At 31.2% G+C, this 16,527-nt stretch overlaps 3 protein-coding genes across 4 annotated transcripts; all 3 read left to right on the top strand.

Moving 5' to 3' along the window:
- The first annotated feature begins 248 nt into the window (after positions 1-248).
- LOC146909523 (alpha-L-arabinofuranosidase 1-like) lies at positions 249-3,171 on the top strand. The gene is made up of 9 exons (XM_085729356.1): positions 249-404; positions 633-687; positions 876-1,073; positions 1,787-1,914; positions 2,085-2,235; positions 2,368-2,437; positions 2,561-2,706; positions 2,943-2,995; positions 3,075-3,171. Exons 3-9 carry the CDS (start codon positions 900-902, stop codon positions 3,169-3,171), a joined length of 819 nt encoding a protein of 272 aa, XP_085585482.1. The 5' UTR covers positions 249-404; positions 633-687; positions 876-899.
- Positions 2,904-5,315, top strand: LOC146909524 (alpha-L-arabinofuranosidase 1-like). Of its 2 annotated transcripts, XM_085723992.1 has the most exons (9): positions 2,904-2,995; positions 3,075-3,220; positions 3,447-3,565; positions 3,673-3,750; positions 3,852-3,958; positions 4,049-4,105; positions 4,209-4,407; positions 4,780-4,920; positions 5,013-5,315. In XM_085723992.1, exons 2-9 carry the CDS (start codon positions 3,175-3,177, stop codon positions 5,103-5,105), a joined length of 840 nt encoding a protein of 279 aa, XP_085580118.1. In that variant the 5' UTR covers positions 2,904-2,995; positions 3,075-3,174; the 3' UTR covers positions 5,106-5,315. The 2 variants fall into 2 exon arrangements, with proteins under 2 accessions (XP_085580118.1, XP_085580119.1); XM_085723993.1 differs by lacking the exons at positions 2,904-2,995; positions 3,075-3,220.
- Positions 5,316-8,463: 3,148 nt separating this feature from the next.
- Positions 8,464-14,174, top strand: LOC146909525 (alpha-L-arabinofuranosidase 1-like). Its single transcript, XM_085723991.1, has 17 exons — positions 8,464-8,678; positions 8,853-8,907; positions 9,077-9,273; positions 10,135-10,259; positions 10,607-10,764; positions 10,897-10,966; positions 11,123-11,268; positions 11,340-11,385; positions 11,683-11,735; positions 11,847-11,991; positions 12,120-12,238; positions 12,353-12,427; positions 12,546-12,652; positions 12,827-12,883; positions 12,981-13,179; positions 13,425-13,565; positions 13,663-14,174. The coding sequence occupies exons 4-17, from the start codon at positions 10,217-10,219 to the stop codon at positions 13,756-13,758; spliced, it is 1,455 nt and encodes a 484-aa protein (XP_085580117.1). The 5' UTR covers positions 8,464-8,678; positions 8,853-8,907; positions 9,077-9,273; positions 10,135-10,216; the 3' UTR covers positions 13,759-14,174.
- Positions 14,175-16,527: the final 2,353 nt, after the last annotated feature.

Genomic DNA, 16,527 nt, shown 5'->3' on the forward strand with positions numbered 1-16,527 from the left:
AAAGCAAATCTGCTAATGACTCGGGTCTTTGCTTATTTTTAGTCACATTTATCTATTTTTTGACATTAATAGCACAAAGTGTGTCTTATAAATACAAACCAAACTTAAAAGACAAAGAAAAAAATAACACAACACAACACATAGAAACTGGAGTCTCTAAAGAAACAAAAAAACACAGAAATTGGAGGGTTTGCTTGTAGAATTAGTTGTTTAGTTTGGTAGGAAAAAAGGAAAAACAAATGGTTTTCTCAAAATCATGTTGTAGCTTTCTTAGGCTGTGCCTAATTATAGTGTCATTTATAGCATTTCAATGTAATGCTGATGGTGGCCAAACTTCAACTCTAGTTGTAAATGCTGATCAAGGAAGGCCAATGCCTGACACTCTTTTTGGAGTATTTTATGAGGTAGGAAATTATTATGCTCATATATCTTCAAAATTGAATATAACAAAGCTTTTAAATTCATGCAAATTTAAGGTTTATGAAACATTTTTAATAATTGATTTCTTCATGGTTAAATAGAATAATTTTTTATATTTTTGAATCAGCAAAGTTTTATTCAACATAGCTTGCACAAGACACACAAAAGCTCGATGTTAGAATAGAATAATCTTCAACATTTTTATTTTACAGGAGATCAATCATGCTGGAGCTGGTGGAATATGGTCTGAACTTGTGAACAACAGAGGTCGTTAATTTCCTCTTTCTTTAAATCTTCTAAAAAAACAACAGAAAATTTAAAGAATTAAAAGAATGTATTTATTTTAACATAATGGACGCTAGTACTTCTTAGAGAGTAACAAATAAGTCATATTGATTGCACCAAATTGATGATTTTGATTATGTATAGTGTTCAAATATGAATTTGTGTTTCAGGGTTTTGAAGCTGGGGGAAAAAAGATGCCATCAAATTTTGCACCTTGGACCATAGTTGGAACAGAAACAACTATTCATGTAGAGACTGAGCTTAGTTCTTGCTTTGAACGCAATAAGGTTGCATTGAGAATGGATGTGCTATGTGACAATTGTCCATTTGATGGTGTTGGAATTTCTAACCCAGGTTATTGGGGCATGGTGAGAATAACAAAAAAAACTAATGCATACTCCTACTTGAAATAATTAAGGTTGTGTATTTGGGATCATTGATATTGTGAAAAACATGGCTTTATTATGACCTATTAAGTATTGACACATATATGAACATTATAAACAACATGAATAATTTGAACATATAGAATTGATTGGATGTAACAACACTTGAAATTGATATTGGGGATTTTTAACTATCTTTCAAAATTTAGGCAACAATGAAATTTGAACATAATTTATTATATATTTAGTATTTACATTTTTATCACAATTACGATATTAAATTTTCAATCATTATTTATTGATGCACTTGATTTTCTAAAATCTAAAAGTAATAGAGAACTTCCATACAACATTTTTAGGGAATTTGTCTATTGTGCATAAATAAAATAATATTGCACCATGCACAAGTGTGTTTTTCAAATCGATAAGTTAAATTCTATCTCATTTGATCTAACGTGAAATTAACTAATTCAATAGTAAAAAATACATATGTGCATGATGCAAGAAATATCTCACATGTGCACCATAGATTAGACATAGTTTAAGGTATAATAAATGTACTTACATATTTCTAGAAATTTAAAGATGTAATTATGCTTTCTTACACACTAAAAACAACAATAACTCTACTCTAACTTTAGAAGGAAAGATCCTAAATGATTTGTATGGTGATTAGCGATGAAATATTGTTTCAGAATATTGTACAAGGGAAGAAATACAAGATAGTGTTCTATTATCGTTCAACAGGACCACTAGATTTGACAGTTACATTCAGAGATGGACAAGGTGGAGGAGCAATATTGGGTTCTAGCCATATCATAAAGTGAGTACTATATCCTAGAGAGATATATGATCATAGAAATAATAATTGTCTTTTCTTTTGCATGTAACGCTTTTGCAATGTTGTTGCAGTCTTGTCGTTCTCTGTTCGTTTTGCGTGGAAAAACTTGATTATTAATAAAATTTTGTCGTTAAAAATTATTGATTTTGCAGACCAAATAAAAAGGTTGCAAAGTGGAAAAAAATTGAGACCATAATAACAGCCAGTGCATCAAGTACAAATGCAGCTCTTACCTTAAGAACAACTAAAAAAGGATCCATATGGTTAGACCAAGTATCAGCTATGCCTCAAGACACATATAAGGTATATGAGTTGAATATCAAAAACTATTAAACTTTTCTAACTACTACTACTACTACTACTACTACATACTCTTTAGTTTTTTTTAATCATAAACTATTGGCAATGCTCATTTTTATTTCAAATTTGTTATAGGGACATGGTTTTCGAAGCGACTTGGTTGAAATGGTTCAAAAGTTGAAACCAGCCTTTTTTAGATTTCCAGGTATGCATAACATTTTAAGACTTCTCATTCGATTGTAATCTGGCTTATTAAGCATGTTATAGTAATCAAGGTGAAAACATATTTTTATTAATGCAATTTCTTATATATTTTTTGTTGCAAAAGGTGGTTGTTTCGTTGAAGGAGTCACATTAAGGAATGCATTTCGGTGGAAAGAGAGTGTTGGACCATGGGAAGAGAGACCTGGACACTTTAATGATATTTGGAAGTATTGGACAGATGATGGACTTGGTTTTTATGAGGGTCTTCTAGTAAGTCCTTTTAATTGCATTTAAGATTTTGTTGTAAATTTCAATATTGATACTCCCTCCGTCCTTTTACGAGAAACAATTTTCTTGTGCAGTTAATGAGACGTTAATGCAACGCCAATATGGAGTTTTTAACAACGGTATATTTTACATTTATTGCCATAATATACTATGGGTTGGTATTTTTAGCCACAATTTCTTTAATGTGCTTTTTATGTGGGTTTGATTTTACTATACAGGCATCAGCCATACTGATGAAATTGATACAAAAGACATCCAACCTTTTGTGCAAGTATATTTTCCTACTCTTGTTTTTTCTATTCTTTTTGAAAAAAATGGTATATTCAATTTTTACATACCTGAATTTGTAGGAAGCACTTGATGGTATTGAGTTTGCTAGAGGTCCATCCTCTTCAAAATGGGGAGCCGTTAGAGCATCTATGGGACACCCAGAACCTTTTGTCCTAAAATATGTTGCTATTGGTAACAGAAGATTGTGGGCTGAAAAATTACCTTGGTATTCTCACTCAATTCCTTTTTATCTTCTCTATTATTTAAGGTCCTTAACTAGTGCTCTGGGGCACTAATTCTTATGTTTAAGAACCTTGTAAATAACTCTGGTCAGAGATGCTCATAGTTTTATGTTGATGACCAATTTGTTTATTTTTTCCCAATATTTGTTAAGTGATAAATAAATGAAATTTTTTAATCTAACCCTATTTTTAATTTTCTTTATTGATTAGGAAATTACCTAGTCTTCCACAGAGAAATACGGAAATTTTATCCAGATATTCTAATGATTTCAAATTGTGATGCTAGTCGGGTACCGTTAAATCATCCAGCTGATCTGTATGATTATCATGTAAGTATCCTATCTCTCGGTCCTAAAAGAATTAGAAACTTAATATGTATTTAATTTGGTTTCCATTTTTTGCATTAATCTATCTCATACTCTAAATTTTTTACCAGACTTATCCTGTAGATAATGCTCGTTTGATGTTTAATAATGCTACTGTTTTTGATCACACACCACGCAATGGACCAAAGGTTTTGTATTCATACTCATGCAACTCTCTTCTTTTTTGTATCAAACTATTTGTTTATATTGTGTAAGAATTTGGTTGTTGAATTAATGTTTGTATATATAGGCTTTTGTGAGTGAGTATGCTCTAACAGGAGGCAACTTAGCTAGGCATGGAACCCTTGTCGGTGGTGTGTCTGAAGCTGGATTCCTTATTGGATTAGAAAGAAACAGGTCAGACTACACATTTCTATTGATCCTTGCAATGCAAGCTTTCAATCTTGCTTTCATACTCACCGTTATATTTTTCCATTTCTAATGCAGTGATCATGTTGCAATGGCTGCTTATGCACCACTTTTTGTAAACGCGAATGACAGATTGTATGTCTTTCAATTTCCTCTTAAGTGTCTTAAAACATCGTATTTATGAGTTAAGTAAAATTGTTATTGCATGATGATAACATGAGATGTGCAATTTTTGTAGATGGAATCCAGATGCAATTGTCTTTAGCAGCAATCAAGTTTATGGGACTCCTAGCTATTGGGTGACATATCTGTTTAAAGAGTCAAATGGAGCAACATTTCTCAACTCAACACTTCAAACAACTGATCCCGGAACACTGGCTGCATCTGCAATTCTTGTCAAAGATCCTCAAAATAAAAATACTTACTTAAAAATAAAGGTAACAAATGCATACTCTTTATTATAGTTATATGTTAATTTGTTGTCCTAAAGAGTTATATTATACAAATGTACAATTTATACGAGAAAACTAGGTCTTTTTTTAAGAAGGGAGAAAACTAGGTCTTGTTTGCATAAACAACTTAATTAAGTACTTATAGCATAAATGTTTTCCACGTTAGTTCTATTTTGAAGAGCTTAGGAAAATAGCGCAAAAAGTTATGAACATGTCTTAAACAACCACCGTTTAAATAAGTTAACTTAAATGCGCTCTTAGTATACGCTTTGTACATTTGTCTTAATAGATTTCCTACTTGTCAATTGTTACAATGAACTATTGTCTCATGATGCTGCAATGCAATTGATTTCGTAGATTGCAAACATTCGGAACAACCAAGTGGATTTCAAGATTTCTATTCATGGTTTTGCAAGTAAAAACCTAAAAGGGTCAACAAAGACTGTTCTCACGTCTGGAAATGAACTTGATGAGAATAGCTTCGCAGAACCAAAAAAGGTTCGCATATTTCCTTTGTTATAAATTTGTTACATAAATAGAAAGACTGGTGCATGGATCTAATATCTAGTTATGTTTGTTTATGTATGCAGATAGCACCACAAACAAGTCCACTTCAAAATCCTGGCAATGAGATGAATGTCATAGTCCAACCAATGTCATTAACAATACTTGATTTGTTTTGATAATAGTGTTTATGAATTGTACCTAAATAATAGAGAAGTAATAATGCACTTGAGATATAAATAAACAGAGAATAAGGGTTGAATCTGTTGGAGTAATATTCTCATAGTTTGTTACCTTACTCTATTTTCAAATTCAAATTGTAAATCATATTCCAGTATTGATGTACTTTGAAATTTCATCAATGAATTGAATCATTTATATTTTCGTTATCAGCCTTCTAATTCGTTTAATCGCAAATTGATCCCATGAAAGTGGTATTTTTCTTCTGTAAGAGAGCAAATGAGTGAAGCACTAATTTAGAAGGTAACCATGTGTACTACTATGGAAAAGGATAACAATGTTTCATATTTAATTAAACTAATTTGATACTTTTGAAATTATAAAATATAATGCCTTGGACTAATTTAAAATAAGAAGAGAGTAATATTAGTACATGAAGTCAAATTTACCATAAATAAAAGAAAAATAAATATTTTTCTAATAAAAGTATTCTCCCTTATTTCTTACTTAAAATTATGAGGCATGATATATTTGAAACTTTTGAAATATATTGTAACAAGAGGTCATAACTCGTAATGTTATGCAATGTTACAAGCTCAAGAGGAATTTGCGGAAGCCACCACAATCCACTGCGAATGCTGTCCAAATCAGTACTCCTCCTTCGAAATGACTCTTTGATTCTGGAGCATCTCACCATATTACAAATGGCTTAAATAATCTCTTCATCAAGAATGATTACACTTGTTCCAATTAGTTGCATGTCACAAACCTCTAAAATTATTGAATGTCTTGTGTGTCCTTAAAGTCACATAAAATTTAGTTTCAGTTTCACAATTATGTGAATCTAACAATGTGTCTATTGAATTTTTTTCCTTGGCATTTTGAGGTAAAGGATATGAGCACAGGGGAGGTTCTGTTGCACACGGGGGTTGAATGATGGAAATGTCCATAAACTCCCTTCCTTTCATAGTCTTTCCATTGTGCTTGGCCATCCAACATCTCGCACTCCCTCATGGATTTTCATGGGCAATCTTCCAAATGCTTTCTTTGTTTAGGAAATAAAATCCACAAGCTTCCCTTTAGTAGCTCAACATTAGTTAGTTCTAAGCCTTTGTATTGTTGTTGAACATCTATTAGAGGATTTGAGTTCTTTACCAATATGGGTATTTGATATGTCTTTGTTTTCTAACTGACATGTTTCATTGTAGGTGTCAGCCATAATGATGAAATTGATACATCCGTTATCTTACCTTTTGTGCAAGTACATATACCACTCTTCATTTTTATTTATATTTTTAATCTATCTTTTTCTGTTCATGAAAGTTGGCTTAAGAATCTTGAAATCTTAATTACGGCATGCCCTTGACAGACTTGAGTTTGCGAGAGGTGCTCCGACTTCAAAACATGATTGTGGAAAAAAGATGCTATGCGCGCTTTTCTTATGTATTTCTTTAGAAGATAATTTGATTGTTATTTGTTAACATACATCAAACCTTCAAATTAAGTTCTAGATTTTGTTCTTTTTCTTATTCTAATTGAATCATAGTAATATGATGCCACTTCTTTTTCTGTTAAATTTTTGTCTGACCAGGAAACTACCTGAAATTATGTGAATGATATATCTTATTTCACTGTATTTTTTTATTTTAAGATTTATACAAACGTGAATGATATGTTTTCTAGAGCTACAATATTTAATGAGTGGTCCAAAGGTTTTATGAACTCTCTTGAACGCCTCTTTATTTTAAATGTTTATTGGCACTTGCTTTTGTGCTCAATCCGGTTGAACACTTTATATACATTTGTAAGTGAATATGCGGTGACCGAAAATGATCCAGGAAAGGAAATCTCTTGGCAGCCCTAGCTGAAGCTGAAATCCTTATTGGACTGGAAAAGAACTGGTTTACTTCAATTTGTAATGATTTTTTTAATCATTTATGTTGGAGGTAGACACCGTCCAGCCTTCAAATTTTGCACTTTTCCCATGTGGAATGTGAAATAATCTAGTAATCTAAAGATGCCAGGGAGTGATTCTTCCACATGGTTTTCTATTTAAAGTGATGAGAAATTGGGCAAAAAAAAAAAATACATGGAATGGAATTGGTTATATGTAATTGTTGCAAGTAACCAAAAAAAATGCATATTTGCTCATCTACTTCCTTATCTAATTTAATAATGCTCCCTGTAAATAATAATAATCTAGTTTGGTTTAAGTTTAATTTTATGCATTTCAAAGGGAGTTTCTTTTCTTTTAGTCAATATTTAAGAAGTTACATAACAAGCCAGCCTCTACCCTTTTAAATTTTGAAATTGTTGTTGAACTTTAAATTAGTTGATGATTCGGCTAATAACTCTCAATCGTGATCCCTTTTTTGCTTTAAACAAATAAAGAAGGAATTTTGTCTCTCGGTTATGGGTTTCTTAACTTCTCCAATGAGTGTTGAGTAATATAGTTTGTTATTTTTTGTGAGCTACTAAACTAATGAAAACGTGCGTAATGTAAAACAGAAAGATAAATAATAAATTGTGAGAAAATGACAAGTTTGATTGATGTGTGTTGAAAATGAAAGGTACAATGTGTCAATACATCGTGGCCTAACAAATTTAGTTCTGAGTCACCTTAATTGAACTCAAGTATCCTTCATTCAGTTACCTAAACATCTGTTAAACCTAATTTGGCTGATGGTCACTTAGATTATTTTCATGTGTAAACAGAAAGTAAGATAAATATTTGTAAGAGAAATTCTAGTAATAGTTTTTTTTTACTTGTTGATTAATTTTTCATTGTTTTGAAAAGTCGGAACATTTTCATTTCTTAAAGAAGTTGATATAAGCATAGGTGATTAAAGGAGTTGAGGAGTCAAAGTTCAAGGTTCAAGTACCGACAATGAAAAAATAATAACATAGCATTTAACATACTAACATTTGTTATTAATAAAATAATATAAACATGAGTAGTCAATCTATGAGGTGAGCGTGTAAACTATAAAATAATATAAACATGAGTAGTCAATCTATGAGGTGAGCGTGTAAACTAATTTAAAAAAAAAAATAGATCATGAATTAAAGAATATATTGAAGAGCTAGTGTGTAAAAAAATTGTTGTTATTATTTTTATCTTCTAAATTATACTTAATTTTACTAACACGAATTAAACAAGGAAAAAGGAAGTGTAAATGTAAATAGAAAACAAATGATCCATGGAATTCGCATCTTCATAACATGTACGATGTAAACTCTAGCTCACTCAAATGTACTAATGAATCGGGTCTTTGCTAATTTTTAGCCACGTCTATTTTTTTCACATTAATAGGATCAAGTGTGTCTTATAAATACAAACCAAAAAGAAAAGAAAGAATAACACAACTCAAAGAAGTTAAAGGGTTTGCTTATACAAAGAAAAAGAAATGAATTTTTCAAAAGCTTGTTGCAGTTTTCTTTGGCTCTACCTCATTATAGTGTCATTTGTAGCATTTCAATGTAATGCTGATGGTAGCCAAATTTCAACTCTAGTTGTAAATGCTGCTCAGGGAAGGCCAATGCCTAACACCCTTTTCGGAATATTTTATGAGGTAGGAAATTATCTTCAAAATTAAATATAACAAAGCTTTTCATGTCATGCAAAATTTAAAGCTTATGAAACATTTTAAATATTTGATTTCTTCATTGTTAGATAGAATAATCTGGATATTTCTTTGTATTTAAATATTTTAAATATCAACATTTTGTGCATTTTTATTTTACAGGAGATCAACCATGCTGGATCTGGGGGAATATGGGCTCAACTTGTGAACAACTCAGGTCATTAATTTCCATTTTCAATAGAAAATTCAACGAACTAAAATATTGTATTTCTTTTAACATGCTGGACAATGGTACTTCTTGGAGAGTAATCAATGAGTTTCATTAATTGCACCAAATTGATGATTTTCATTATATATAGTATTCAAATATAAGTTTTGTGTTTCAGGGTTTGAAGCTGGGGGAACACGTACGCCATCAAATATTTTCCCTTGGACCATAATTGGAACAGAATCATCTGTTAAGCTACAGACTGAGCTTAGTTCTTGCTTTGAACGCAATAAGGTTGCATTGAGAATGGATGTGTTATGTGACAAGTGCCCTTCTGATGGTGTTGGAGTCTCTAACCCAGGTTTTTGGGGCATGGTGAGAATAACAAAAAACAATTATGCAAACTCCTACTTGCAATAATTAAGGTTATATCACATTTGGGACATCATCGTTATTTTTAGTCGGGACTTGAACCCTCAACATTTTAACTTATTAATTTATTTGAGACTTAGATCAAACTAGTTGAGGTACACAATCCGTAATATTTAGGACATTGATATTGGGAAAAACTATGTTTGGTTATGACATGTTAAGTATTGGAACATCCACAAACATTGTAAACATCAAGAATAGTTTGAACAAATAGAAAATGTTGGTGTTATGTTTGTGTTGGACACTAACACTAGACACTAAACAAACTTTTAATATAAAGTGATTGATATTGTGGCCTTTTTATCTTTTAAATTTTAGCCAACCAATGATATTTTAACATAATTTATTATATGTTTACATTGTTTATCACAAATGCGATTATTGATGCACTTGGTTTTCTAAAATCTAAATGAAATAGAGAACCTCGATATCATAGTTTAAAGGAATTTTTTTATCAAAGTTTAAATGACTTTTTTTAATGTGCACAAATAAAATCATATTACATCATGAATAATTGTGTTTCCTCTATTGGATCAATAAATTTCATCTTATCTCCTTTGACCAAATTGTGAAATTTATTGATCACATCATAAAAATACACATGTGCATAATAGTGAGTTTATCTCACTTACGCAATATGGAATAGAATTGACCTAGTTGAAGGTATATAAATGTATGCATTTTTTAAAATTTGAAACGTAGTTACACTTTTTTATGCACTCAAAACAAGTAACTCAACTCTAACTTTAGAGAGCGAGATCCTTAATGATTTGCATGATAATTAGCGATGAAATGTTATTTCAGAATATTGTGCAAGGGAAGAAATACAAGGTAGTGTTCTTTTATCGGTCGTCAGGATCACTAGATATGAGAGTAGCATTCAGAGATGCCATTGGTGGAAGAATATTGGCTTCTAGTCATATCATCAAGTGAGCACAATATTCTACGAACATAGTTTGGATTGATTTATTTGAGTTTATCTATTGACATAAATTTTGTAACTTTTTGGGAAGACTTATGAAAACAGCTTATGACAATTTTCACAAGCTTTTTTTGTTATTTTCATAAGTTCTTCAATATAGCTTATAACATATACAGAAACAAATTAACTTTAATTTATCTTTTTTATAAAAATAATTTGTGTAAGCATTTATGCTATAGGCTGCAAACATGTTGTTTATCCAAAAAGGCCTTATATTCTCAATAATAGCTTATGATAAAGGCCTCTTTTGTTTTAGAGAATATATGATTATAGAAATGATAATTGATTTTGCAGACATAAGGCTTCAAAAAAAGGCTTCAAAGTGGCAAAGGGTTCAGACCATATTAGAAGCCAGAGCATCAAGTTCAAATTCAAATCTTACCTTAACAACAACTAAAAAAGGAACGATATGGTTGGACCAAGTATCTGCTATGCCTACTGACTCATTTAAGGTCTATCCTTCTTCAATTAACTGTTACATTTTTCTAACTACTACTACTATACTCTTTAATTATGTGTAAGTTGAATTAATATAAAAAACTATTGGCAAAGCAATGCTCATTTTTATTTCAAATTTGTAATAGGGACATGGTTTTCGGAGAGACTTGGTTGAGATGTTGATTCAGTTGAAACCAGCCTTTCTTAGATTTCCCGGTATGACATTTTAGGCTTCTCATTTTATTGTATTCTGGCTTATTAAGCATGTTATGGTAATCCAAGTGAAAACTATTTATTTTTTTTGAAGGAAAGTGAAAACATATTTTTATTAATGCAATTTCTTTTTTTTTTTTTTTTGTTTTGTTGCAAAAGGTGGTTGTTTCGTTGAAGGAGTTCAATTAAGAAATGCATTTAGGTGGAAAGATAGTGTTGGACCATGGGAACAAAGACCTGGTCACTTGAATGATATTTGGAATTATTGGACAGATGATGGACTTGGTTTTTTTGAGGGTCTTCAAGTAGGTCCATCTATTTGCACTTACTATTTTGTTGTTAATTTCAATATTGAAACACTATTTTTCTTGTGCAGTTAGCTGAGGACATTGGTGCACTGCCAATATGGGTCTTCAACAATGGTATATTTTTATATTTATTGCCATATAATCAGAGGCGTTTATGAGATTTTGATGGCCTAGAAGGGCGACACTGACACAAAATTTCCCTAACTAATACAAAAAACAAAGCATAGACCCCTAAAAAAATTGTGCCCAAATTTCGTACTTATTTTTTGGGGTTTAGGGCGGTCGCCCTCTTCGCTCTCTGCCTCGTATACGACTTTGTATATAACACTACTATGTGTGTTTACCACAAGCTTGAAAAAAAAAGTAATTGTTTAATTTGTCCTTTTATGTGTGTTTGATTTTACTATACAGGCATCAGCCATAGTGATGAAGTTGATACAAGTGTTATCTCACCTTTTGTGAAAGTATATTTTCCTACTCTTGTTTGTTTCACATACCATGCTTTCTGTTCTTTTTTATTATTTTTTTTTTGAAAAAAAATGGTATATTCAATTTTTGCATGCATGGATATTTAGGAAGCACTTGAAGGTATTGAGTTTGCTAGAGGTTCATCCACTTCAAAATGGGGCTCTGTTAGAGCATCTATGGGACACCCAAAACCTTTTAACCTAAAATATGTTGCTATTGGTAACGAAGATTGTTACAAGAAAAATTACTTTGGTATTCTTTCTCTTTTCCTCATATCTACACACTATGTCATTTTATTTATTTTTTCCCAATATTTTGTTAAGCGATAAATAAATGTCGAAAATTTAATCTAACCTTTTTTTTATTTCTTTATTGATTAGGAAATTACATGGCCTTCTACAAAGCAATAAAGAAATTTTATCCAGATATTCAAATTATTACAAACTGTCCTGCTTTTAAGACACCGTTAAATCACCCGGCGGATCTCTATGATTATCATGTAAATATCATATCCCTTTTTATCCTCATAAAACATTATAACCTTGATAATTTCATTTTATCCAGATATTCAAATTTTACATAAATTTTTCTCATACTCTAAATTTCTAACCAGACTTATCCTATTGATGCTCGAGCTATGTTTAATGCTTATCATGATTTTGATAAGTCACCACGCAATGGACCAAAGGTATTGTATTCATTCTCATGTAACTCTCTTCTTTTTGTATCAAAATATTTGTTTATATTGTGTAAGAATTTAGTAGTTGAGTTAATGCTTGGAAAATTGGAATGTCTTATATAAATAGGCTTTTGTGAGTGAGTATGCTCTAATAGGAGCCCTACAAGCTAAGTATGGAACCCTTTTGGGAGCTGTGTCTGAAGCTGGATTCCTTATTGGATTAGAAAGAAATAGGTCAGTGTACTTCTTTTTATTGATCTTGCTTTAAAATTTCGAAATTGAGCATGTATTTGACGAAATTTTGAAGCCTAAATTATGATGAAGGGTTGGATGAAAAATAATTTTATAAATTAGTTAAGAAATTTGAATTACATACTCACAATTATATTTTTTTCATTTCTATTGCAGTGATCATGTTGCAATGGCTTCTTATGCACCACTTTTGGTAAATGCAAATGACAGAAAGTATGTCTTTCTATTTCCTTTTAATTAAGTGTCATTTTTATGAATTAAGTAAAACTGTTATTGCATGATGACAACGTGAGGTGCAATTTTTTTGTAGTTGGAATCCAGATGCAATTGTTTTTAACAGCTATCAAGCTTATGGGACTCCTAGCTATTGGGTGACATATATGTTTAAAGAGTCAAATGGAGCAACATTTCTCAACTCACAACTTCAAACACCTGATCCTGGCTCACTGATTGCATCTGCAATTCTTTGCAAAAATCCTCAAAATAATAGTACTTACTTGAAAATAAAGGTAACAAATACATATTATTTCCTATAGTTATATGTTAATTTGTTGTCCTAAAGAGTTATATTATTATATATACTAGCATTCAAATAGCCACGAAGTATCGTATGACCACTCTTTTTATTGCACTAATATGTATAAATTAAGAATGGTAGTTCTTATGAAATTTTGACTTAATATTTTCGATGTACCTGTCAATCGTTACAAATGCAATATTGTCTCATGATGTTGCAATGCAATTTACTCATCAGATTGCAAACATTGGAAGCAACCCAGTGAATCTCAAGATTTCTCTTCAAGGATATGTGAGCAAAAACCTAGCTGGGTCAACAAAGACCGTTCTCTCGTCTGGAAATATACTTGATGAGAATAGCTTCTTAGAACCAAAAAAGGTTCGTATATTTCCTTTGTTATAAATTTGTTACATAAATAGAAAGACTGGTGCATGGATCTAATATCTAATCTAATTATGTTTGTTTATGTATGCAGATAGCACCACAACAAAGTCCGCTTCAGAATCCCGGCAATGAGATGAATGTCATAATCCCTCCAGTTTCATTAACAGTATTAGATATGTTTAGATAATAGCGTTCATAAATTGTGCGAGAAATAATAATAGAGCAGTGCCATTCTTCACGAGAGAAATCCTCCCGAGAGCATCGCGAAAACAAGCACAGCCAATGAAAATGTAGTGCCTAGCGGAAAACACGGCGGGATGGCGGAAAACACGGAATCCAAAACCACTAAAACATGCCAAGTGTCTTGTGAACTCCATCGCTGTCCTTTTCTTCGCGAGACATATTGATAATAATACCCTTAGGATAGAATTCAACAAGGGAAAAGGGTTGAATCTATTAGGAGTATTATTTTCATAGTTTTAAATTGTAGGCTGATGTGTAGTTCCCTTGGTTATTCTTGTTTGGGTTTTGGTATAGTCCCCCCAAATGTCTTTGTACCTTTCTTTTTTATCTAATAATATTTCTTAAAGTTGGAATGTCTTAGTTCATTGTCTTTGCACACTCTTTTTGATTAAAAAAATTGCAAACCGACAAACTGTAGATTTTCTCTTAACATTTGTATCTACGTATTAACGTACTCCGAACTTTCATCAATGAATTGAATCATTTACATTCCTGGTATCAACCTTCTAATTCGTTTAATCGCATATCAATCTCACGACTTCCTCAAACTCTGACTATCTCACATGGTACAAGCAGTTTAACTCTTTTCTCATTGCAAGAGATCTGGAACGATATATTAGTGGTGACAAACTTTGCTCATCTCCAAGTATTCCAGATGGTGGCTCCTCAGTTATGAACCCTTCATATTCATTTTGTATTCGTCAAGATAAACCGTTGTATATTGCACTTCTTGGATTGTGTGATGTTAAAGCCAGTGTTGTCATGGCTACAACAGACACTCTTGTGATGCATGACTTGTACTACAACGTGCATTTTCCAATCACTTTCACTGTAAGATTAATACTCTGAAGAAAAGACTTAAAACTTCTTCCTTATACTCATCCTTGGTCACTACCTACCTTTAATCTATTCACTAAATTGAAGATGAGCTTGTCTTGATTTGTCATCCCATTAATGATCTTGATCTAGTCATTTAGACCTTGAATGGTCTAGGTCCAAATTTCAAGGAGTTCATAACTTCAATTAGAACTGGTGACACTCCCATCAAATTTTATGAGTTATATGACAAATTTGTGGATTATGAAATCATTGTGAAGCGTGAAGATCATCTTCAATCATCGTGACAACCAACTATGTTGTTAAGCGTCACAATTCTCGTGACAAAAGTAACAGTTCAAAGTCTTCAAGATCATCCAATAATCCCATGAATCATTTTTTTTTACTTGTCAATAGGGGTGTATTGGCCAAACCCGTTACCCAACCGTTCAACTTTCAACGGTCGGGGTCGTCACTCAAACCGCAATTTCACTACCAAAATCGAACCGAACCAACCCAATTGTGAACGGGTTGGATCGGGATGGGTTCACGAGTTATGTGTCTAAAATAAAAATATATAATTTTGATAGAAAAATATTTTTTAATTCTAAAAAAAATGTGGTTTCGAATGAGAATGTATTGTAAATGAAATTAGGGTTAGGTTGAGTTCATAATTGTTTTTTGTAGAAATTGAGCTCAGATAAAAAAAAACATATACTCAAAAAATAAATTGAAGACTTTGAACTAGTATAAGAAGAAAAAAATTGAAAGTCTTTTTTGAACATATTATAAGAAAATGATTCATGGGATTATAAGAAAATGATTCAAGTAAAAAAAATTCTTATAGTTCAAAGTACACCTAAAAAGTCTTTGAACTATAAGACTTTGAAAAAATTTAGAATTTACTCCCTACGGTCCTTATTATAAGAAAATTTACTCCAATTATAAAAAATTCAAAAAAATATCTTATAATTTCCTTATTTTCTTATAATAAGGAGCTTTGGGAGTAAATTTTTTTGATTTTTTTTTGAAAGTCTATTTTTGAACATATTATACGAAAATGATTCATGGGATTATAAGAAAATGATTCAAGTAAAAAAAATCTAATAGTTCAAAGTACACCTAAAAAGACTTTGAACTATTGGATGAATTTTTTTTTACTTGATAATAGTTCAAAGTCTTTTTAAGTGTACTTATATCATTTTGAAGACTTTGAACTATTATAAGAAAGTCTTTTTTTAAACATATACTCGGTCCTTATTATAAGAAAATTTTCAATTTTTCTGTTGTTGTCATATTTATAAGAAAATGTCACAACTTTTAAGGTGTACTTATTACTTAAAAGAATTTTTCATCCCTCATTTAATGCTTCTCTTTTTAGTATTAGTGAGTGTATTTAATATTTCACAATTTTGTAAGTGCGTATATTTGTAAAAATATTCAAAAAGTTTAATTAATTAATGATTGTATTGATTTTGATATTTTTATATTTTATTTCTTATAATAAGGACCGTATGGAGTATTATTTCAAATTTTTTTTACTTTAAATAATAATAATATAATAAATTAATATTACGGGGTCGGTCACACAGTTCAAAAACGTAAACCTAATACCCAAACCAAACTTTGTGGATTATCACAGTTGGGTCGAGTTAGACCTGTAAATGTTCGAGTTTAGGTAATAAGTGGGTTGAATCAAATTGGGTCATCGAATTTGTGGGTTAACCCGCATCACGAGCACCACTTACTTGCCAATATTGTAATAAAAGAGGTCACAATGATATGCAATGTTACAAGCTCAAGAAGAATCTATGTAACTACGATTAATGCCTAAACCAAGACTCATTTGGAATGGCTCTTCGATTCGGGAGCATCCGACCATATTACCCTTCCTCCT

The sequence above is a fragment of the Medicago sativa genome, chromosome 7 (assembly GCF_051527215.1).
Source record: "Medicago sativa cultivar Bolivia chromosome 7, Bolivia_mono, whole genome shotgun sequence".
Lineage (NCBI taxonomy): Eukaryota > Viridiplantae > Streptophyta > Magnoliopsida > Fabales > Fabaceae > Medicago > Medicago sativa.

What these genes read in the sequence shown, in the direction of transcription:
- LOC146909523 (XM_085729356.1), top strand. Translation starts at nt 900, where the DNA reads ATGCCATCAAATTTTGCACCTTGGACCATAGTTGGAACAGAAACAACT. An exon ending in AGCCTTTTTTAGATTTCCAG is followed by an intron (nt 2,438 to 2,560) that starts GTATGCATAACA and finishes TTGTTGCAAAAG; the next exon opens with GTGGTTGTTTCGTTGAAGGA. An exon ending in ACATCCAACCTTTTGTGCAA is followed by an intron (nt 2,996 to 3,074) that starts GTATATTTTCCT and finishes CTGAATTTGTAG; the next exon opens with GAAGCACTTGATGGTATTGA.
- LOC146909524 (XM_085723992.1), top strand. Translation starts at nt 3,175, where the DNA reads ATGTTGCTATTGGTAACAGAAGATTGTGGGCTGAAAAATTACCTTG. An exon ending in CTGATCTGTATGATTATCAT is followed by an intron (nt 3,566 to 3,672) that starts GTAAGTATCCTA and finishes ATTTTTTACCAG; the next exon opens with ACTTATCCTGTAGATAATGC. An exon ending in ATACTTACTTAAAAATAAAG is followed by an intron (nt 4,408 to 4,779) that starts GTAACAAATGCA and finishes TTGATTTCGTAG; the next exon opens with ATTGCAAACATTCGGAACAA.
- LOC146909525 (XM_085723991.1), top strand. Translation starts at nt 10,217, where the DNA reads ATGCCATTGGTGGAAGAATATTGGCTTCTAGTCATATCATCAA. An exon ending in ATTGGATTAGAAAGAAATAG is followed by an intron (nt 12,653 to 12,826) that starts GTCAGTGTACTT and finishes TTTCTATTGCAG; the next exon opens with TGATCATGTTGCAATGGCTT. An exon ending in GTAAATGCAAATGACAGAAA is followed by an intron (nt 12,884 to 12,980) that starts GTATGTCTTTCT and finishes ATTTTTTTGTAG; the next exon opens with TTGGAATCCAGATGCAATTG.